The 24,508-nt window shown below is 36.5% G+C and overlaps 1 protein-coding gene across 6 annotated transcripts in view; it reads right to left on the bottom strand.

Moving 5' to 3' along the window:
• Bet1 (Bet1 golgi vesicular membrane trafficking protein) overlaps nucleotides 1-24,158 on the bottom strand; it is a 45,864-nt gene extending 21,706 nt beyond the window's left edge. Inside the window, exons 1-5 of one of the 6 annotated variants that reach the window (XM_021242856.2) lie at nucleotides 24,084-24,157; nucleotides 19,399-19,523; nucleotides 17,000-17,056; nucleotides 15,580-15,613; nucleotides 345-9,509 (exon numbers count right to left, since the gene is read on the bottom strand). In XM_021242856.2, the coding sequence (XP_021098515.2) occupies nucleotides 9,493-9,509; nucleotides 15,580-15,613; nucleotides 17,000-17,056; nucleotides 19,399-19,523; nucleotides 24,084-24,105 (255 nt within the window). In that variant the 5' untranslated portion in view covers nucleotides 24,106-24,157 and the 3' untranslated portion in view covers nucleotides 345-9,492. Of the gene's footprint in view, nucleotides 1-344; nucleotides 9,510-14,634; nucleotides 15,614-16,999; nucleotides 17,057-19,398; nucleotides 19,524-23,957 lie in introns of those variants that run through there. The other 5 variants (XM_087204715.1, XM_021242855.2, XM_087204716.1 and 2 more) reach the window with 5 other exon arrangements.
• Between the last annotated feature and the right edge of the window lie 350 nt (nucleotides 24,159-24,508).

Here is a 24,508-nt window from a genome sequence, read left to right as displayed (position 1 = left end):
CAGCTGGTTTAGCATTTCTGTTTTAATATTTAGATCTTTAATCGATTTCAATTTTAGTTTAGTGCATGGTGAGAGATACAGATCTAGTTTTAATGTTTGGCAAGTTGAAACCCAATTTTTCCAGCACCATTTATAGAAGAGGCTATCTTTCCTCCAGTGAGGGTGTTTGGCTCCATTGTCAAAGATGAGGTGGCTGAGTGTATGACCTTTTCTTTTTGTTGGATTCTCCCCCTTTGCATTTAATTTCTTTTCTTGCCTGATGGATTCATTCTGCTGGGCTTTGTGGGGTTGTGATATTCACTGTCTTTTCCTAGGATATTGCTTAAAAGTTTTTGGAGTGCTGATTTGGTATTCATGAATTTCCTCAGGTGTTCTTTGTCCTAAAAATGTCTTATTTCTCCATTGATTTTTTTTTTTTTCTTTTGGTACCGGGGATCGAACTCAGGTGCTTGCACTTGCAAGGCAGGTGGCAGAACCACTGAGCTAAATCCCCGGCCCTCTCCATTGATTTTTAAAGATAGTTTTGCAGGTCATATCAATCTGGGTTGTAGTTTTTTTTTTTTTTTTTTAGGGCTTGAAAAACTTTACTCCAGGCTCTTCTTAACTTGAGGGTCTGTGTTGAGAAGTCTGCTGTGATTCTGATGGGCTTTCGTTTGTATCTTTATATGTGATTTGTTCTTTTCTCTAACTTTTTGTAGTATTTTTTTCTTCTACTGGGTTTCTGGAATCTTGACTATTATATGTCTAGGTGTAGACTTTTTTTGATCTCAGCTAGTTAGGGTCCTATATGCCTCACTTATCTGTATGTCAAATTCTTTTCCCCGCTTGGGATTTTTCTGCCATAACTCCTGTGAACCATTTTTTATGCCATTTTTTAGTCTCTCCTGTTTCTTCATTGACTCTGATTAAGTCTTATGTTTTTCTCCTTTGCCTCATCTAGCAGATGTATTGATTTCTCATGGTCCCTTTCTATTTTAAAGAAATCTTATTTTTTCTGGGTCACTAATCACAATCCTTTCTTCTATATTTTATATTCTGTCCTCACATTGGCTCACTCTGCTCCAGTTATCTCTTTGTATGTGTTTTATGGATTCCATTTGTTTCCAATTCTATGATTCCATCATGTTCCTCAGTTCCTCTATTTTTTTTAATCTGTGTCTGCTCTAGAGTTACTAATCATGTCTTTCACTATGGTTACCATCTCTGTTGTTATCTGAGAAATTATTTCTTATTTTATTTTTTCCATATCCTCTTTTGTTGCCAGTTCAGGGAGTCCAGGTGGTTGAGTTTCACATTGTTTCATCTTGCTATACCTTGGAGTTGCCTTTGGTGATTTGGAGTTCTGGTTTTGAGTCTTGTTTAGGTGTCTTCTCATTTCAACACATGCAGTCTGCTGCACCTTGATTAAGGTGACTCGCTCTCCCAGTGGGCTTCAATTCTCAATAAGTTTCAGAGAGGCCTTCTTGCTGCTGCTTACCACTGCACCAATTCCTACATTCCAAATGATTGCCTTCTGGATCCCCATGTTAGGCTCTTGTCTGGGAGGGCTTCTAGCTGGAGTGTATGTGCACTTATCAATGGTATCTGGGTTGGCCTCTGGCTGGGGCCTGCACACCTGCACCACTGATGATCAGGCAGGCTTCTGGCTGTGCACACTTTCTGTGGGTTTCTGTGTGGGCTCCTGGCTTTGGTCTGTGTGCACTTCTTGAAGAAGCATTTTTTTTAGTGTAACCCTTCTTGTCTAATTTTGCTCTTGTTACTTGTGCTTTTAGTATAAAATGTTTTTAAAAATTAATATATGCAATCAAGACATCCAAAGATACAGGAGGCTGAGAAATTATTGAAGACAGAATCAGAAGCATTGAGTGTTTCAGAGAAATAGATACAGTGTCCAACAGGAGAGGCCCCAAGTGTCCGGTGTCACAGTTACATACTAGGAGAGTGGCCTTTTCATCCTCTAGTGGCAGTGACAACTATGTGCTCATGAGTCATGACTAAGTGGGCTTCTTGCTCTGCAGTCAAACTTCATTTGTTCTTATTCATTTTCTTTTCTTCATTACCCAGCTTGCAAAATGATTATGAAAAAATATTCATTTCTCATTAGATAAGTCAGAGCCATTTTCCTTACATGCAACTCTGATATACCTTGACTTTCATGATACAAAGTCATATTATAGGGATTTAAAAATCATTAAAAGAAGACACACAAAATCAGCACATCCATTGTAAAGTGGATAATTTAAACAAGATGGGAGCAGGAAGCAAATGAAAAGTCAAACTAGCCAACAGACTGTTAGAGACACAATCTTAAGAAATTTAGAGAACTCCAATATTGCCTCGTAGTGCAGTGAGAAAGGCATCCTGGGGGAGATAAAACATACATCTTCTAGGAAGTGCTGGAAGGAAATGGATGAAGAAAATCATAGAGTTTTCCAACTGGAAGCACTGCAATAAGCAAAACCCTGAAAATGAGATTTCAGATGCCATATTTCAGGACAGTAACAACCAGAATATGCTAGAGTATTTGAATAAAAGAAATGTTGACTATGGTCACAGTAAAGAGCTTGTTTGAGGCTGTAAATATGGAGTGGTTGAAGGTTCTCAAGGTAGCGAGTGGTGTGATACTTGAGGCAGTTGATAGTAGGATCACAGAGAAATTCTCAGTAGAAATTTAAATAAATTGAGTAAAGTGGTTAGTGAAGAAGGGTACAGAGATGGTTTGAAATCTGGAAGAAGACTCACATAGATACCTGGATTTGGGGACATTTAGAGTTCACTTTCCTTTCTGTTTACTTGGAAGGGAGGTCAAAGCTGGATATCCAGCTTAGGAAGTCAGCACAGAGTGTAGAGTGGCCTGGGAGAGATGGATTCATGGCCAAGGATAAGAGCTAGAGAGAGATCATCAGAGAGCTGCAGTCTGAATCTGGTGTCAGACAGAATTCAGTAAGTGGCCAAATATTGGTTTTATATCCATATCCTTAAAGCTAATTAAGCAAATAATTATAATATGAAGAATCATCTATAAATCACTTTCCCTCAAATCATATACATTTATATAGAAGTATGCTTATCCTCTGTTTGGGGTTTCTTTAATTAGAAGGCATTTTGGAACAGCCAATGAGGGGTAAATAATGACTTAGACCAAAAGTTAGCAGAAATACAAATTCACAATTACTGTCAAAAAGTGAGAAAGGGAGAAGAAAGAAGAGCATTTATTTCAGAATTCATCAATTAGGTAAAATGCAGGGAGGGCAGCCACACAGCACTATAGTAAACACCACTGTTCATTGTGATTTTTGTCTTTTTGCAAGACACAGGTCTTGCCTCAGGAGTTACCACTCTGAGCAATCTGAAGCTCTTCTCTGAGGTTCCTTAGGGACACAAGAGGGCATGAGATTCTGCAGGAGTAACAGGGTGTATCCAACTTCCACTTTTATACACTATTAGAAATGTAAATGTAGTTTTCTAGTTAGAAGGACACAGTGTGAATAGAATTAGCCTTGTCCAAGGCAGTGAAGCTTTCTGAATATTATCAGAAATGGTTCTTTAAATTTGGCAATTGGTGCAAACACTAGTGCACCCAACTATATTAAAAAAAATACTAACAGACATGAAAAGTCATATATGCACTAATACAATTGTAGTGGGGGACCTAAATACCCCACTGTCACAAATAGATAGATCAACTAGACTAAAAATAAGTAATGAAATACTAGAACTCAATCAAACTCTTGAACAAATGAACTTAACAGATGTTTACAGAGTGTTCCACCCCACAAAATCAGAATACACATTCTTCTCAGCTGCACATGGGTCATTCTCCAGAATAGACCACATACTCACACATAGAACATGTTTAAGTAAGTGCAAAGGAATTGAAGTTATCCCCTGTATATTATCAGACCATAGTGCGATGAAATTGGAGATCCATAGCAAAAGAAAGGGCAAAAATTTCATAAACACGTGGAAATTGAACAACACACTTCTAAATAACCAATGAGTCACAGAGCAAATTAAGAAGAAATCAGACAGTTCCTTCAATTAAATGACAATGACAATACAACATATCGGAATCTATGGGACACAATGAAAGCCGTCTTATGAGGGAAATTCATAGCAGTGAACATGCATATTAGGAAAACAGAACGAGCCCAATTAAACAACCTGATGCTGAACCTCAAGCTTCTAGAAAAAGAAGAGCAGGACAACCCCAAAGCTCATACAAGGGAGGAAATTATAAAGATCAGAGGAGAAATCAATGCAATGGAGACTAAGAGAATGATACAAAAAACCAATGAAACAAAGAGTTGGTTCTTCGAAAGAATCAATAAAATTAACAAACCCTTAGCCAACCTTATCAGAAAAAGGAAAGAAAAGGCCCAAATGCATGCAATTAGAAATGAAAAGGGTGAAATTACAAAAGGCCCGGCAGAAATCCAGAGGATCATCAATACCTACTTCCAGAACCTATATGCCAATAAGATGGAAAACACAGAAGAAATGGACAGATTCCTAGATATGCGTGAATTACCAAAGTTGAATGAAGAAGACCTAAAATTTCTAAACAACCCAATATCAACCAATGAGATTGAAAGTGTAATTAAAAACTTATCAACTAAGAAAAGCCCAGGCCCTGGAGGCTTCACTGCTGAATTCTACAAGACATTTAGAGAGGAACTACTGCCACTACTGTTTAAACTCTTCAATGAAATTGAAAGGGAAGCAATACTCCCAAATTCATTCCTGGAAGCAAGCATCACATTGATCCACAAGGCAGAGAAAGACCCAACCAAAAAGGAGAACTATAGGCCAATCTCACTAATGAACATAGATGCAAAAATCCTTAAAAAAATACTGGCAAATAGAATGCAGAAGATCATCGAGAAGATCATACACCCTGATCAAGTGGGATTCATCCCAGGGATGCAGGGATGGTTCAGTATACACAAATCAATCAGTGTAATACACTATATCAATAGAGCCAAGGACGAAAATCATATGATTATCTCCATAGACACAGAAAAAGCATTTGACAAAATCCAACATGCATTTATGATAAAAACCCTACAAAAAGTTGGAATAGATGGTCTCTACCTCAAACTGATAGAAGCCATCTATGAAAAACCAACAGCCAATATCATACTAAATGGTCAAAAACTGAAATCCTTCACACTAAAATCAGGAACAAGACAAGGATGACCACTATGACCACTCTTGTTCAACATAGTTCTGGAAACATTAGCCACGACAATTAGACAAGAGAAAGAAATAAAAGGAATAAAGATAGGAAATGAAGTCAAATTGTCATTACTTGCAGATGACATGATACTCTATATAGAAGACCCCAAGAACTCCACCAAAAGTCTTCTAGACTTAATAACCAAATTCAGTAACATAGCTGTTTACAAGACCAACACACAAAAACCAATAGCTTTCCTCTACACCAATGACAGACTCACTGAGAGAGAAATAGGGCAAATAATTCCTTTCACAATAGCATCCAAAAAACTGAAGTACCTAGGAATCAACCTAATGAAAGAAATCAAAGACCTCTTTGCTGAAAACTATAGCACCCTGAAAAGAGAGATTGAAGATGATATCAGAAAATGGACAGACATCCCCTGCTCCTGGGTAGGAAGGATTAATATAGTGAAAGTGGCCATACTTCCAAAACTGCTATATAGATTCAATGCAATTCCAATTGAGATCCCAGCAGCACACTTCATGGACCTTGAGAAAACAATCCAAAAATTCATTTGGAACAAGAAGAAACCCAGAATAGCAAAAGCAATTCTAGGTAACAGAGACATGGCAGGGGGAATCACAATCCCCAACCTGCAACTCTACTACAAAGCTAATGTGATAAAAACAGCATGGTACTGGCAAAGAAACAGACCTGAGGACCAGTGGAACTGATTAGAAGATGCAGAAACAACGCCAGACACACTCAGCCATCTCATCTTCGATAAAGGAGCCAAACACCCTCACTAGAAGAAAGATAGCCTCTTTAATAAATGGTGCTGGAAAAATTTGGTTTCAACTTGCCAAAGATTAAAACTAGACCTATATCTCTCGCCATGCAGTACACTAAAATTGAAATGGATTAAAGATCTAAATATTACAATAAATAAATATTAAAATAAAATATTCAGAAACACTGAACCAATTTGAACAGAGGTTAGGTAGAACTCTTGAAGATATCGGTGTAAGAAAAGATTTTCTGAACAAAACCTCAGTTGCCCGTGAACTAGCATAAACAATCAACAAGTGGGAACTCTTCCTATTGAAAAGCTTCTGCACAACAAGAGAAACCACCAGCAGTGTGACGAGACAACCCACAATGTGGGAAAAAATCTTCACCTGCTTTTTCTCAGACAAAGATCTACTATCTAGAATCTATAAAGAACCTAAAAAGATAAGACCTCCCAAATTTAAAGACCCAATCCAAAAATGGGCATCTGAAATGAACAGATATTTCTCAGACAAGGAAGTAGAAATAGCAAATAAATACACGAAAAAATGTTCAACATCACTGGTCATTCAAGAGATGCAAATGAAAACAATGCTGAGATTCCACCTCACTCCAGAAAGAATGGCTACTATCATGAAATCAACCAATAACAAATGCTGGCGGGGCTGTGGGGAAAGAGGAACCCTGCTCCACTGCTGGTGGGAGTGTAGACTGGTGCAAGCACTGTGGAAATCAGTATGGGGATACCTCAAAGAACTAGGACTGAAAGTCCCACTTGACCCCCCTATTCCACTGCTGGTGATCTTCCCCAAAGAATTAAAAGAATCATACCACAGTGATATATGTGCGCCCATGTTCATAGCAGCACAGTTTGTGATAGCTAAAACTTGGAAACAGCCCAAATGTCCATCACCTGGAGACTGGATAAAGAAAATGTGGGGTTTTTTATAAAATGGAGTACTACTCAGCCATAAAAAATGAGAAATTGGAGACATTTATGTCTAAATGGATCCACATTGAGGTGATACTCTTAAGTGAAATAAATAGGACATACATGTATAAAGACTGCATATTTTCTCTGGCGTGAGAAACTGAAAGTGTAAATGGGGACTAAAGTATATGATAGCTAATGTGAAATAGGAAGAAAAGGGACAAAGGGGAAAGAGGTGGGAGGGGTAGGGGAAAGGAAAGACGGGAATGGAATATGAGAAAATGGAAAAATAGGAACAAAATCTTTGTAAATAGGGAGGAATGGAGGGGTTGAAGGGAGGGCTGGGCAAAGGTGAAAGATGGGAACCAAGAGAGACTGTGTAAAGGTGCAAATTTCCAACGAAGAATGTCATCATATTGTATAACTAAAATGTACCAATGATTAGAATGAATAATCAATAATGCAAAATAGGAAGAAAAGTTCCAAAGGGGTAAGGATAGTGGGAGGGGCAGGGGAAAGGAAAGAAGGAAAAAGAAAAATGATGAGAAATGGAAAAAATGGAAATAAAATCTTTGTACATAGGGAAGGGTGGAGGGGGTGAAGGGAGGGCTAGGAATGGGGAAAAAATAAGAACCAAGATGCATCATGTAAAGGTACAGTTCCCAATGAGAAATGTAATTGTGTTGTATACCAGAAATGTACCAATAAAAGAATCTAAGGAAAAAAAAGTCTATAAGCAGAGTAAAGCATATCCTAGTAACTTTTCTGCAATACAAGTTATCTCCTATACTCTCATGCTCCAGTTTCCTCTAAAGTAAGAGTTTATGTGCTTTAAAGCAAGTAGATCATTAAATAATGCAGAAATCACAATCAATTACAAACTTCTAGGACTTTTAATTCATTAATTAGATAAAATTGAGAAAATTGTAATTATAAATATTATTCTAAAATGTGAATTGATGACCTAAGTTTTTTATTACATATGAACATGTTTTATATAGATTTTTATAGGTGGGTTTTTTAACCCATTTCCAACTTCATTTTAGACATCAAGGAGGCCACAATAGTAATAAAGTCAGATTCACACTATGATCTTAAACATTTGAAAAAACACAATAGGAACTTTTCTATATACAATTATATAATATTGATCCTTCTTGATGTCTGCAAAGTTGACTTAATGAGTAAGAAGAAAACTGTTTATCTTTTAAGTGACATAAAGGCTTTGCAGAATACGTACATTTATTACTGACAACGTGGCTATATTTTACATTATCCTTTAGCTGCTTGTTATAAATCATTAAGCATATTTTACAGTCACATTTAATATACATGCAATTCGTTTTATCAAAACATTTTATGCATATTTCTAACCTGTTAGTTTTGAAGATTAAAGAAAGATTAAGACTTGGACTTGGCATATCTGAATTTCTGTGGTAGTCCTTAAAGGCTTGTGAGAAACAGGGTTTTCACAGAGTTGAACTCCTCAGCTAAGACAAAGTATAAAAGCCAAGATATACACAAAAAGACAAAGCTAATAAAATCCACAGAATGATCCTGCACATCTGTTTGACCATTTACCTGGAGGAAATAACATGAAGAAAACCTAAACACAAATAACCCCCTATCTTTTTCCTATATTATTATCTAGTATTTGAACTACATAGAGATGGAAGTCAATAAATGTAGCAAGTACCTGAAAAATACAAGTTCCTTTGAAAGAAGAGATAAGATGAGAATTACCAGGTACTCCAATTCCATGTAAATTGAGAAAATATTGGCATATGTATGATGTACAAATGATCTTTTAGGTATCCATTTTCTTTGTAAAACATTATTTACAAGTCAATTTATCAGTTTAACTTCATATCTCTTGAATGTGTCCTATTACAGTTGGATGATAGCTTCTCATTAAAAAAACAAGTGTATGCTGGAAGAAGTTTGTACCAGGTCATGGGAGCCAATCGTGTATGGACTTTCACAATCTGCTGTTCATGCTGGCACTCAAAATCAAGTGTGCTAAGAGGAATTATACCACACAAATAAGGTTACTACCGATCAGGGCTCCTCCCTGTACCCCACTGGTTTACTGCTACCAATGGTTTACTATTAACTATGCATATGTATAGAAAGAAAATGAGAAATTTGCCAGGTGTAAAAATCGAACATTCCAATAAGAGAAGCATCTAAGAAACCTGTATTTTTTCTAGAGCATATTATAGAAGATGAATGTGTTTCTAAAGAAGTCAGTATGATTTATTAAAATATTATCAAGGTATGTTCATCAGTCAAAAGAAACAGACAAGAATATCTATTGGCTATTGAAACCCCATGAAGACCCAATAATTAAAATAGCATGGTACGGGAATAAGGATAAAAAAGTAGCTGAAACAACATATATTAAAAAAAGATCTATTTTATGATATACAAATAGATACACAATACCATCACTCTTATTTTGTACTGGGGATCGAACTCAGGACCTTGCACTTGCGAGGCAGGAGGGGCACAACTGCGCTTAGTCACCAGCCTGAAATTTCTCCTTTCAAACTTCCACCTCCAAGAAGTTGAAAGGTCTGCTGTTCTCCCTCTAATAAGCCAAACAAGCTAGAGAAGAATTTAAAAAAAGAAAGATTTTAAAAACATGTTTCCTCAGATTGCTCAGGATGCAAAGAAATCTAAGTGGACTAAATTCCAGAAAATGATAAACCTTCCCTAGAAAAGATAATAGAGGCCTTTATTCCTGGCAGAGTGGGTGGAGAAAGCAGCTAAAATTTCATCTGCTGCATGTGGGTTGTGTAAGATTGGAATTCCCAGGTACTCCAACACAGAATGACAACAGTAACAACTATCTTCGAGTATCCATGCTAAGCTCTTTCAAGTAATATTTAATTATCACACTAACCTTACAAGTGTATTACTACTACTAACATCACAAAATTTTGATTCCTGTTTTACAAGTAGAGTAACAGATGGAGAGGTCATCTGCCCAAAGACCTAATGGGCATGGCAGAGCTAGGATTTATGCACACTGTGAATTCATAGCTGTCAGTGGATGCTGCTTTCCAGTAGAGTCCAAATTTATTCATCCATACAGCCTGATAACATCAACTACTGACTGAAGGAGCCCAAATTATCAAGTACTTTTTCAACTCCTCAAACAAGTAAATTCAATCTATATAGTTGGAAATGTAAAAACACTGACAAAATTAGGAAAACATATCCATTTTTGTAGAAACAGAAGCTTTTTAAGGATGCAGGTGCTAAGATTCTCTGCTCCAAAATTCTGATTCTTAAAATATTGCCTATTTGTCATAAATTTAACATCTCTCAGCTCAAGTAAAATCCAAAAATTAATGCTAATTTAAAGGCTATCAATGATATATACAATTCTTTTCCTCATTGTAGAGTCCCATGCTTGGTATGCATAGGTATAAACTATACTTTCAATTATTTGCCAATGTTTGTGGCACACATCTGTAGACCAACTCCTAGTCACATAAAACGACTAGATGTTCTAGGAAAATTTGGACAGCTAGGATTTTTATAAATTGCTTGTTACTTGTTGCACCATTTAAAATATAGAATAGTGCCCCACCCACCACCCAAACGTTGTTGGAATAAAGATTATAATGTGAATATTGCCTATTCAATTATTACAACTCCAAAACTTACAGCAATACTTTATGGAATTAGTGATAGGCTTGTAAATGACTACATAGGATTAGAATTTTTTCACATTTGATATTTCCTCAAAATTTTATTTGTGGGGATACTTTTTCCTAAGTTTCCCCAAACAGAAGAGCACTGGCAAGAGCCACAGAGTGCAACAGGCCATTACTTCCAGAGTAGCTAGGTCCCTGACTGATAGGACCTCAGCACAGTGCCATGGAGTGACACTGAAATATCAGGTTTTAGCCAATTCTTTAAAAAAAACAACCAAAGAAAGATTGAACCATGCAGTGACAAGAATCTTTTACATCACCCAAAACTCCTTTGCCAGAAATCTCCTACCTCCTTGATGATAACATCCAACTTTATTTAAATAGTGTTAGTATTTTATATTCTCATGGAATAGACAAATTTTAATATTAAAAGTCCACCATTCTTTTGCCATTACTGGTTTTCCTGAGACTGAGCTCCTCTAGTTCCACTGATAATTATTTTACATTTTCATCTTTCTTTTCTTTGGTCATGTTTCTTCCATTTTTAATTTTTTTTTTCCGGTACCAGGGATTGAACTCAGGACCTTGTGCTTGCCAGGCAGGTGCAGCATCACTGAGCTACATCCCTGCCCCCATCTTCCATTTTTTGTAACTTATTGTCAGTGACTTCTGAGTATTCCTGAGCTCTGTTGTCACATAATTGACAGAGAAAGAGAAGCTCAGCCAGTCCCAGCACCCGGAAGGAAGCTCCCCACCTCCATCCCAGGCTCCTAGGGCAGAGAAGGTGAGCCGGTCCCAGCACCGGGAAGGAAGCTTCCCTGCTGCCATCCCAGGCTCCTAGGGCAGAGAAGCTCAGCTGGTCCCAGCACCTGGAAGGAAGCTCCCTGGCCTCCATCCTAGGCTCCTAGGGCAGAGAAGCTCAGTGGGTCCCAGCACCTGGAAGGAAGCTCCACCGCTGCCATCCCAGGTTCCTAGGGCAGAGAAGGTGAGCCGCGTGGGCACCAGAAGCACACCCCCCCCCCCGTGGAAATGAGGAAACACATAAACAAGCCTCAAAAACAGACTTCCAGATCACCTACAGCAACCTCAAAGGGAAATGAGATGGAACAATCTGATACTCAACCACCTGGACTCTGAACTGGCAACAAAAGAGTATCTGGGAAAAATGAAATCAGAAATAATTACTCAGATAACAGCAAAGATTTTGCTCATGGTGCAAGACATGATTAATAAATCTAGAGGACACAGATTAAAAAAAAAGAGAGGATCTGAGGAACAGGATGGAATCCCAACATAGGAAACAAATGGAATCCATAAAACAAATACAAACAGATTTCCAAGAGATTAAAAACTCCTTCAAAAGTCTGTGCAGCAGAATGAACCAATGTGAGGATAGAATTTCACATATAGAAGATAAGATCGCAATTAGTGAGGAGGAAAAGAAAAATTGCTTTAAAATTGTAAGGGAACATGTGAAATCAATCCAGTAGCTGCTAAACAGTGCAAAGAAGAATAACCTAAGACTGAAAGGAGTCAATGAAGAAAGAGGAGAGAGTGCAGATGACATAAAAAAAAACTGCTCACAGAAGTGATGGCAGAAAACTTCCCAAGGAGGGGAAAAGAACTTGGCATACAGTTAAGTGAGGCATATAGGACTCCAGCTAGCCCTAATCAAAAAAAATCTACACATAGGCATGTAATAGTTAGGATTCCAGAAATCCAACAGAAGAACAAAATTCTACAAGTAATTAGAGAAAAGAAACAAATCACATACAAAGGAAAGCCCATCAGAATCACAGCAGACTTCTCAATGCAAACCCTCAAGGCAAGAAGAGCTTGGAGTGATGTATTTCAAGCCCTAAAGGAAAACAGCCTCCAACTCAGATTGATGTACCCTGCAAAGCTATCTTTCAAAATTGATGGAGAAATAAGATACTTTCATGATAAAGAGCACCTCAGGAACTTCAGGAATACCAAACTGGCACTCCAAAAAATTTTAGACAATACCCTAGGAAAAGACAATGAGGATCACAACCCCAGGAAACCCAGCAGAATGAATCCATTGGGTGTGACAAATTAAACGCAAAGGGGGAGAATCCAACAAAAAGAAATAGTCATGACAAGGCTTTTAAAACTTTCAACTTCATCTCCCCAATGAGTGTATAATTCAATCTTATTATTGTATTGATTAGTATTTTTCTGATTCTAGAGTTGCACACCATTCCTTGTGCTATACTGGCTATTTATCATCTTCTTATGTCTACATTTTAATTGGATTGTCTATTAATGAGCTCTAAGAGTTCTTTATATATTCTGCTCATAGGTTATATGCATTGTAAATATGGTCTAAGGACTACTTTTCATTTTAATGATGTCATTTAAAGTTCTAAATATTGATGGAATCTCATTTATCAATTTTTTTCTTTTATACATCATGTCTTTTGTATCCTAGGTAGTTCTTGCCTACCCTGAATTCATAAACATTTTCCCTTATAATTTCTTCTTAAAGTTTCATACTTTTAGGCTTTCTTATTTAGGTTCATAGATCCCTTCAAGTTATTTTCATGTATGGAAATAAAGGGTTGAGGTTAATTTTTTATATATGGATACCAGGTGTTCTAGTGCCGTTTGCTGAAAACACTATCTCTTCTTCACCTCTTGAATTGAGTTTATATTCTATAAAATGCTAGTGTTAAATAATCTTTCAAAACTTAGTAGACCATATATGTGTGGTTCTATTTCTAGATTCTCTGTTTTATTCAAATGATCTATATGTCTTTCCTTACACCAACAGTGCCTTGATTACTGTAGTTTTAGAAGAAGTCTTAAAATTAGGTACTAAATGTCTTCCAACACTGTTTTTGTTTTTAACCTTTCTAGGTCCTTTGTACTCCTACATAACTTTTAAATTTCAATATCCAATTCTTCATTTATAGCAAGTATACACAGACCTGAATTTTTATATATACCTTGTGTTTTCTAATCCTACTAAATTCAAGTACAAGTTCTAGGGGCTCCTAGAGATTTCTTAGTATTTTCTCTGTAGATGATCATTTCATCTACATATAAAGATTTTGTCTCTGCCCTGCCAATCCTATCCTAGTTATGTCATTTTATTGCCAGGCTATTTTGGTGGGGCCTAGGTTTCAAAGTTTAATGGACAGATAAAGAGTAAGCATATCTGCCTTTGTTCTCCACCTTAAGGAGAAAGCATTGTATCTTCGCCATTCATACAAGGTGTTCTTGCTGGAAGTATGGAGTACGTCTTTAATCTGTTGAGAAGTTTCTGTTCTACTTCTAGTCTCCTGATAGCTTTTACCATGAACAGCTGTAGAATTTAGTCCAATACTTTTTCTGCAACTAGTGACAGGATCATATGGCTTTTTCCCTTTCATGTTAAAATGATGACTTTTGGGGGTGGATCTTCCAATGCTGAACCAACACTGCCATCCCTATAACAAAACCACTTTCTACATCCTGCCAGATCTGACTTCTAATAGTTTTGTTAAACAAATTTCTATCTATGTTCATACTTTTTTCTATTATCTTTATCCAGTTTTAGGATTAGCACAATGTTGAGTTCCTAAAATGAGGGGAGAAGTGTTCCTTTTTTCTGCTTTAATTGTTTGATATAATTTATCAGTTAAAATGTTTATGAGCCTGCTGTTGTCATATAGGTAGGTTTTCAAGCTAGGAATATACTTTCTTTAACAGGTGCTATTCAAATTTTATATTTCCTCCAGATTTAGTTTCATTGTCTTCCAAGGTACTTCTTAGAAGTTGTCAAATTTATTCCAAAAAAGATTTTTGTAATATGCTTTCTATATCCTTTTAAATTCTGTAAAATCTGTAGTAATGTCTCCTAGATCTTAATAATGTAATTTAAAAAATGTATAATTGATATTGTGTAACAGGAAGAAAAGGTCTAAAAGAGCAAGGGAATTGGGAGGGGTAGGGGAAGGGAAAAAAGGGAAAGGAAAAAATGGATTAAAGCAACAATCCTTTTAACTCCAAGTGCAGTGCCTGAGTATTTTCACTCTTTAGAGCACATAATAAAACACAATTAATTTGGCTTCAACACTTTATTCTCCCCCAGAGCTTAGCAATTACTTAATTTCACATTATTGTCACAAATGATAATCAAATGGACCACCTAATTAGTTAAAATCATAAAACTATTAAAAATCACGTCAATGGAATTTATAAAATAACTACACTGATAACACAGATGTATTGAGCCCTATTAGAAATATGTGAAAATAAAAAGCTTTATTAAAGAAGGAGGCCACTGGAGAAAAAGAGGAGTTATATAAACAAATATTATTAAGATTTCAGGTAAAAAGAAATTGGGCTCCAAATGTAACCAAATGAGGGAGGATGGAGGAAGAGACCAGTGATGATGAACCTTTTAGAGCTTACAGTGATACAAACAGCCCTGCTACAGCATACTTCCCTTGGTTCGCCATCACTGGAACAGACCATCACATCTGGTAACAGCTGAGGAAAACACAATTACCATTCCATCACAGGTGGGCTCCCTACTTAAGAGCTCAGAATCAGGCTCTCCAGGGATTCTAGTCCTCTCCCACTAGTTTCCTTAAATGGAACCTAAACCTCTATTTATGGTAGCAACAGGATATTAGATTGCTATTTAATCTGACAGCAAACAATGGAAAAAAACTAGTAGAGCTACACTGACTCCAGGCCATCTCAAAACCCCTGAAAATAGGAGTTTAAATGAGTCAATAAGAAATAATATTCAAAGAGCACTGAAATTTTCAATGGAAAAGGCCATACAATTTGAAAATTAGGAATGTCCTGATGCTGATTTTTATCAAAATGATATCAAGCCATTGGTTAGAACAAATTCCAAATGCACACCTAACTGCATCACCTCAGTTTAATAATCCAATAAATGACAAAAAAGACAAATAATGAAAACAGCATCATATAGCACAGCAGCTTTGTTTGGCTCCCGGTAGATAAAATCTTCAGTTTTCCCATAGTTTTACCTAGAAATCCAGTTGTAGAATCAAATTGTGAGTCCTATAAGAGAGTAAGGAAAATATCATATTTACACTCTAATATTCTACATATGTACATTCAAGTAATTGAATGTACTGCTATTAGGGTACATTTTTAATGACAGTTTTGTATTTAATCAATTCAGGAGCCTATTTATAACTTTGGCAATCACCCTGAGTACTCTATGCAAAGTAAACCAAGTCTTTCAATGAATAAAAAGCTCTTTTACTATCCAATTTAAACATTTCTTTCAATCACAGAGAAATTCAAACACTCAAACTATTTATTCCAATTATATGCATGAAAAAACATTAACAAGAAAGGCCAGTACTTTGTATAGTACCACACAACTTTCTGTTTTTGTTGTGACATTGCTTTCCAAGGTCAAATAGTTGATTGCTACCAGTAAAGGAATTCATCCAAAATTTAATACATTTAGCAGTTAAACATCCCTTTATTTTTTATTTATTTTTTTGGTACCAAGGATCGAACTCAGGACCTTGCGCTTGTGAGGCAGGCAGTGGAACCACTGAGCTAAATCCCCAGCCCCATCCCTTTATTCTTAGACACACTGGTTTAGATAGCCAACTCTGAAGTACAACAGAGTCTACACTAAAAGCTAAGAGTATCATGTGGAGGTGGTAAATGTGGTAAGGGTTATAAATAGGAACAAAGAAAAACCACCATATTAAAACATAGTTGGAGAAGTCCTTAAGATGAAAAGACCAGGTACACATTAGAAATATTACACTTTCAAAGAAATCTCAATATCCTGAGATGAAAAGATCTCGGTATAATACGAGATTTTTGCATAGCTCAATCTCAGTGCAGTTCATAGACTTTAAATTTATGGTTCTTCACCAGGATTATACATCACAATCACCCAGGAAGCTTTTTTCAAAATATATATGCTTGAGCCCTCCCCTTCAAATTTTGAATTACAGTCCTTTACTTAGAGTGAAAAATAGGCATGTGCATTTTCAAAGAGTTCTCTTGGTAATTCTAGTAAAAAGCTTAGTCAGTTCCATACTGATTTTGGAATAGTACAATTTTTAAAATATGTAGAGAAAAAAGGAAATGACCAGAGAAGTTTGACGTCCAAAATAAACATTAGTGAACCAAGAAGGCTCTAACAAAAAAAGTTAATATATAGCTCTCACTTAATGAAGGGCTCTCAGGCGACTGAGATCTATGAAGGTTTTGCTAAGAAAGATGAAAAAATGCAAAAAATAAACCTTACAGCTATGAAAAATTGATTAGATACAAATGGATGGGGATCTATGATTTATAATCTCTAAATCTGTTTCAAAATGGATAAAAGTTAAATTTTACTCATTTTTGGTTAACAGTTGTTACATGTGAGAATATTAGGTCAAATATCTTAAAGTTTAAATAATAATTACTTACCACTTCAGCTAATAATTTATTTTGATTTTTAACTTCATGGCCTATTTCAATGGAAAGCTACAAAGAAAAATGTATATCTATTAATACTCATAGAAAAGTATTTGAGTGTTATAAAGTAAAAATAATAATGCCACATGTAAGCATGTGCATTTTTTCAAATGAAACTATATTCTAGAAATATTAAATATAATCTATTCTAATACTTTGTCTACTGAAATGGAAAATAAATTTTAGAATTTCTACTCCTGTGAATATTTTCTCTCCATTCTAATCTCATTGTTTAATCAATTCTGACTTAATTTTAGTAAATGCTCTGATCCTTTTATGTTTGCAGGCTTTGTTCTGTATTTTATTTGTACAAAAGTATTTACCTATATATTTCCTCCTTATATCTTAGAAGATATAGAAGTGCCCATATGACTAATTCAAATCCAGATATAAGTACTTAATATTTTCCTAATTAAATATATTACTTTGAATATATGTCTAAACTTAATTAGAATTTTTTTTATTCTTTTATTGGTACATTTTAGGTATGCAATACATTTACATTTATCATTGGCTGTTTGTACCTGTAGAATTTTAAGATAATTTTTCTCTATGATAAACTGAAAATAAATTTAACAAGTTAATGTTATCTACATCTGAAAGTAATGCAGCGTAGAACCTGAGCCTATAAGAAACAAAAGAATAAGTAATTATGGCTGTGGTATAAACTAAAACCTAATACTTTATACTATAAATTCTTCAAAGCCTTCAATTCCAAGATACTGAATAAATGCAATCAACAGTCTTAGCAAGTCATTACAATTATTGTTCTCAACTTAATTTGTGTGGAAAGCATATGACATAATATTGATATAATAACCATATTAGAATGCAGTAGATCAGAACACGAGTATTCTTCCAAAATTTAACAAATCAGATAATAAAGCTAGATAGCCCAAATCACTCAACTACTTCCAACAAATGTCATTAATGGAAAGGAAAAAGATTTCCAAGACATCACAGTTTTCTTCTAAAATGTCTCAGTGATCAACACTGGGGTTTTGTTGTTTTAAAAAGGCATTTAATTCCCATATCCTTCCAAATGTTATATTTTCCAAATTATTAACATCATACAATTATTACTAGGTTCACAGATCTACTCCTTTTGATATAATATCACTTTAGAAACAATGCTATTTTAGAACACAAGTTTCCAGGCTGAATACAATTTGATTTTCCGAAGACTGTAATGCAATACCAATTAAGTTTTGGCAACATGGGTTTCTACTGAATGCTTTGCAAGTGTATAGCATATGTACTACAATACAGAATCGATCACACACTATTTAAAGTCATTGGTGTGTAATCCCTTTATCAAATACAAATTTACTCAGTTAATACCACTAATAAAGAATCATTTTAGGGTCTATACAGAATATAAAAGAAAGTACAAGACAAAACTTCACATTCAGGTTTCTTTTACATACAAATAATGCCAATGAATATGCAATAAATGGTACAGAAATGATATAAGTGGTTTTATGCCATAGCATGGAATTTTGAATGGAGTCGACAGCAAGCTTAGGAGAGAGAGGATGCAACAACGTAGGGCCTTCTGGGATGAGCAGGGCTTCAGTCAATGTAAGAAGAAGAGGATGACTGAGGCAAAGGGACAGTGCAAAACATGGGGGATGGGACGGCAACAGCCTGCAGAGGACACAAAGAGCTCACTCACTCGTCTGAGGAAGCAATACAGATTCTGGAAGCGGGGAAGGTCTGAGAAACTGGGGCCAATCTCTGAAAGACTTATCTGATCACGCTATAGGGTGTGAAGTTTGTTAAATCATGGAGGATACGAGACTTCTTGGAGTGCAGGATGCAATTTTAAATATTCTGCAAAGATAACAGGATGTACCTAGGTCAGAACTAAGAGACTTTCCCAATGGTTCACCTATGAAAATAAGGGGTAGTCTTAGAAACAGAAATGTAGAGAGAGAAACATGAGAGAATGTACAGTCTCAGAGACTGAAATGAGTTTCAAAGGTAGAAAAAAGAAAGATTAAAATGTATTTGTACCTTGGGAAATTAGAGAAAAAGAACAGCTACGTGGGGACAGTAGGACAGTTCTTTTTCAGACGTGATGTAAGTGGAAACAATATAGAGTGTTTTTTAGATTGTAATACACAGCAACTGGAGTTTAAGAAAAACATTAAACCAAAGTATCTTTTGATTTGCTACATTTTCTAGCATACCTAAAGTATGGTCTAAATTTTGAGTGCATTTTGACCTCACTGAACCATAGCATTTAAGTAGCTAAATTTTAAAAATTATGATCTCAATAAAAGTATATAACTGACAAGCGTATATGCATATAGAAATTAAAATATATATAAGTCCTACTCTGTACTTACAGATTTGATAGCAGTTACTTTACTTCTTAAACTTTCAGTGAGTCTCTCATTTTCTTCTTCACAGGCACTGTACCCACTATTAGGATAGCCATAGTTCCCATAGCTGCCAGGAGGGGCTGCTTCACCTGCAAGGACCACAGCCACAAGTGTTGTGTAGCAAAAACAGAAGCCATTTTTGAAAGGTTAAGAATTAGCAAAGAACCAAAAAAGACCCCTGGAGGGTGTTGCAGACCATGTATGTTTATAATATTCATAATCCAAATAAATTTAAAAAATTTAGAACCAGAGAGCAGAGCGACTCTTTACATTATCCCCTCTCACAGACTATTCAGTTTACTCCAACATTGCTTTATTGATCACTTACTGATTGCCCAGAAGACATGAAACTAGGCACTGATATGCAAGAATATTCAGAGTACATTCCCTGCTCAGTAAAAACATAGGTTTTAATAAAAGATCTAAAAGTAGTAACATCAACTACCCACTACAGCACTTTGGCTATGAGGGGATAACCTAACGGGAGGGAAAGCCCAGAACAGAGGGATGGTCTTTTTTTTTTGGTACCAGGGATCGAACTCAGGACCTTGCTCTTGCGAGGTGGGCATGGTCAGAGGGATGGCCTTTTACCATATCTCTTTCTCTTAGAGAGCTGAACAGAAAAGAGCCAAGGGACAAGGGGAAGTGAGGACACAAGTTAAAGCCCTAGGAGACAGATGAGGAGTCTCTTATGGAGAATGTTAGCTGAGAGTTCGTGGAGTGTTATTCTTTCTTCAACAAATAATTGAGGAACTACCATGTATTACATCCATTATTCTTTCCAGGGGCTACTTTCATGGAGCTTATCTTCTAGTAGATGGCACTGAAAATACATCACCCTGTAATTGATGTCATCAATGTTCACAGGAAGCAAAGGAACTATCTGCTAAAGAATGGGGATCACCTGGAATAGTAAGAAGGATAAGAAAAGTGACAGGATTGCTCAGAATGAATAGGAGGATAAAACAAACTTGGCTCCTGCAATATATTGTGGTGGCTTCAATCCTGCCAGATGTGTGCTCTTTCTACAGAAGCGCTCACTGGTGTCATTTAGCCTCTGAAAAGCCCCACTGTTCCAGTGAACTATAGTTAGAGGTTTATAGTGTTAGGGTGCCAAAGAACAGAACCCCCAAAAGTTGAGAATGCTTGACAAAAAAAAGTGGTTGAAGATATGGATTATGGGGTACAGGGTTTGAAACAGATACAATGGTTCACTATGAAGATAGGGGAAAGGAATAATGTTAAAATAAGTCATTCATAAGCCAAAGACAAGATGGAAGAGTAGTGACAATAAGAGCTGGAAAGACAGGGTGTGGCAGTCAGCGCTGATGGTTGCAGGATGATCAAGGTGTGAACAGGAAGCTCTCTCAAAGCACAGTACAAATTTCATTTTCTCTAAGAAGCAAATCTCCTAAATTCCTATAGTTTTGACTATACCACTACTATTGCTCTCTAGACTGTACTAGTAGGGCAGACAGTAAGTTCAGTTCACTCATCGCTATATATCTCCATAAACACACACACATGCACACAAAGAGTAAGGCACACTCAGTGAATGTATGTAAATATGTAAATAAACTCAATAAAGAACAGAATTTGAATTTACTGTTATTCACCTTTGTCAAGAATGTAATGCTTCTGAGTACAGAAACAGTGTGTCATAGTTTTATCTCCCCCATACCGAATATGCACTTTATATGCATCAGACATCTAACCTATCCAATTTCTACCACCACAAAATCTTGAGCAAGTACATCCCAAACAGAGGAGCTGCTTACTCAAATTTTTCTTCAACTGCTGCCATACTATCTCTTAAGTATTCAAAATGTGTTATTAAAAAAATTAGGAACTCAAAGATTGGGCACACTAATTTTTCCCCACTTAATAATTAAAATCATCATTTAAAGGGCCGGGGATTTAGCTCAGTGGTTCCACCGCCTGCCTCGCAAGCGCAAGGTCCTGTGTTTAATCCACGGTACCAAAAAGAAAAAAATCATCACTTAAAAATGAAGTCTCTGTTGATGGGCATATGCACTCTTTCCAAGTTTTAGCTATTATAAATTGTGCTGCTATAAACATGGGTGTGTGTTATGTACATGTACACATCTCCCATGGTGAATGTAATCATTATGTACTGCAAACATGTACTAATAAAAAATAAAATAAATGAATTCTCAATCTATTAACCAGTACTACCTTGTGTAAACTCTACATTAATATGGCCCAAGGCCCTTAAAGAACAATGTATTCTACTTATTTTATGTGACTAAGAAGCCACGTATATTAACATTTGCCCAAAAAGTAATTACTGATGATGAATTTAATCACTCGACAATTTCATCAATGATTTTCTGGTTTATTTCTTTTCTTTTGCTCCTTTTGTCTATCTTAATTTTAGAATTCTTCCATACTGTTCCATTTCTGAAGTGAAATTCTCATTTATAGAAATCTTCCAATGCACATTTCTAAGATATGATCTTCACTTAAACTGTCACCCACCCCCGATATAAAGAAAAATAAAGAGACAGAGTTACTATTCCAACTCATCTATTACTTTTTGTGTGAAATACTGTTAAGAAGAGTTGTAGAAAAGCTAATGAGGACTGAAGATCATCTTCAGCCTTTGTCAATTTAGACAAATGCTGCTTCTTTTGCGTAAATTCTAACAATAACTGAACCAAATCATGTGGCAACGCATGTGAAGTGTGACAGCGTCTACACATGAGGATCTATCAGATTCACTGTTATTTCAAATTTAAAATTCCAGATCAATATACACTGATACTTAAAAAATACTTTACACCAATGTAAATTATAGCAACATTTACATAAGTAATCACATCTTAACAGGGAAACTTTTCAAAAGGTGGGAGAGCGCTATCCTAGATATTCTAATTTGGTTGATCTGAGCTGGGATCCAGGTTATACTTTTAAAGCTTCCTAGATAATTCTAATACACACTCAGGGCTGGAAATCACCTCTTCTCAATTCTCTTTCCTGGAATTTAACAAAGCACAATGTAGCACAATAATTTTCAAATAGGCCAATGGCCTATTGATAGCATGTAAACGCCATGGCCTGGCAGGCAAAGATCTCCACAGCTAGGTCTTCTCATGCTTTGTACTTCAATGAAATTGACTTACTCATAATATCTTGAACACAGCATTCCTTAATTCTAGTTCCATATCTCTTTTCCTTTGGGCATCATCCCATCTGGAACTTACTTCTCCAACTCTCCATTATTTGAGGTCTAGTTAGAATCCCAACATCTCCACAAAGTATACTGTGATCTATCTCTCAAATCTGAGACTTTCACTCTGTAGAACTTACTTGGTACTTGTAGATGTATAGCTAACATCTTGTATCATAATTCACCTTTGCATATATTCCTATTCTTCAGTTAGACTAGAAGTTTGGCGAGTACAAACAGGGAGACAACTGACAACACAGACAGAATTTATTCAAAGATACAATAAATGTTTGCTGTTAAGAAAAACACTTAGGCATGTGAAACTAATCTTGTTTGAAATTACTTTTTCTTCATCTTCAATTTACTGACCCCGCATTGTTTCTATGATGCAAATTTTCACAGAAAAACTACATTTAAAAAACCTGTTGTCATACTATGATGTATTAATCAACATATAAGTCTATATTTACTGGAAACTTTCACTGACTTTAAATATCTAACACTTTTGAAGTACTTTTTTCCCTTTTCCATGTTACAATGACTGATAATAGAAATATCTTTGTTCAAATGTTTCATACATTTACTTAAGTATACTGCACTTTGAGCAATTTTCTTCTTTTTAAACCATCTCTTAATAGTTTCAGAACCAGAAAATGCTATTCTAACATCTGTGTGTTATTATAAGGGTCTATTAAATCGTCCGGGGCCTAATTTATTCTTGCTGCATAGAATGCCAGCTTCCTAACCCCAAAAAATCAAGAACACATATTAAGTCATTAATTCTTACTATAGTCTGCGTCACCAGTGGAACAAGGTTTAGAGAAGAGATGGTCTAGGGAAAATCGCCTTTGATCCCAACCTTATACACCAGGGCTTTATTACCAATAATGACACATACGTTTACCTTTGTAACTCCCTGTTACCAGTAGCAATCATTAGTAATGGTTACCAGGCAAAACCCATTCTTCCAATGTCGCTTCTAAAGAAACTAAGATCCAGCCACGATCAGTAGAGAAAGAGAAATTAAAGCTGGGCTGAGGGAAACATAGTACTTTCCATAACCACAGCTCAGACAGTCAATCCCTTACACACACCTCGATTACGGAGGTGGCAGCTGCACACACCGCACTCCTAGTTTTCCACCACTCTAACTGATCGTCTAAACTTGAGTCTGAATCAAACTTAAGGAAACTCCCGTACTGGGACAAATGATGTATTTCCACTTCGCACCGCCTCCAAAGATCCCCTCCTGACCTCCCGCTTTACGGCCCCAACGCCAGTGACACGGCCGGTGCTAGGGTCCCCAAACTTCGAAACTCAGCTCTCTTCTTACCCAGGCCTGCACGCCTCATCCCGACAGAGGAGTGAGAGAAATGACAGACAAGAGGGGACCGGGTAGAAAAGGGTCAGGGATCGCTCAAACCGCGTCTTCAGCCCCAGGGCCCAGTGCAGCACCAACTTCTTGCCCCAAAGCGCCACATCAGTGGAGTCTAAACTGCGCGCCGGCTGATGACGTCAGTGGCGCCTACTGGTGCTCTGCGAGGGTCGTTGCGGGGTGTTCTGGGGAATGTAGTCCACTGAACGCGAAGGGCTGGTGAGAGGGGTCGTGGCGGGTGCTCTACTCCCGGAGCCGGCGACGCTTCCGGAAGGGGAATTACAGGAAACGCAGCTCAGACTAAGTTTCTGACCCTGGATCCAAGCTGCTCTGCTTACGGCCCCCAGGGCCTTGCTTTCAGATGTTGGCCCCCACTTTAAACCCAGGAAATATGCTTCTTCCAGGCCGCAGTTTAGAGGACTGTTGGCTTACTGTTGCCTGATTCAGGCAATCTTTCCCTCTCAAGTCAGGTAAGGGAAAGCCAAAGAAAATTTTGTTCAAGTTTCTGA

The sequence above is a fragment of the Heterocephalus glaber genome, unplaced genomic scaffold, assembly GCF_053883595.1.
Source record: "Heterocephalus glaber isolate CG9 unplaced genomic scaffold, H.glaber_assembly_v1.0 deba00000546, whole genome shotgun sequence".
Classification (NCBI taxonomy): Eukaryota; Metazoa; Chordata; class Mammalia; order Rodentia; family Bathyergidae; genus Heterocephalus; species Heterocephalus glaber.
Note: the sequence above shows the minus strand (reverse complement) of the source record. Positions and strands in the feature narration are given on the sequence as shown.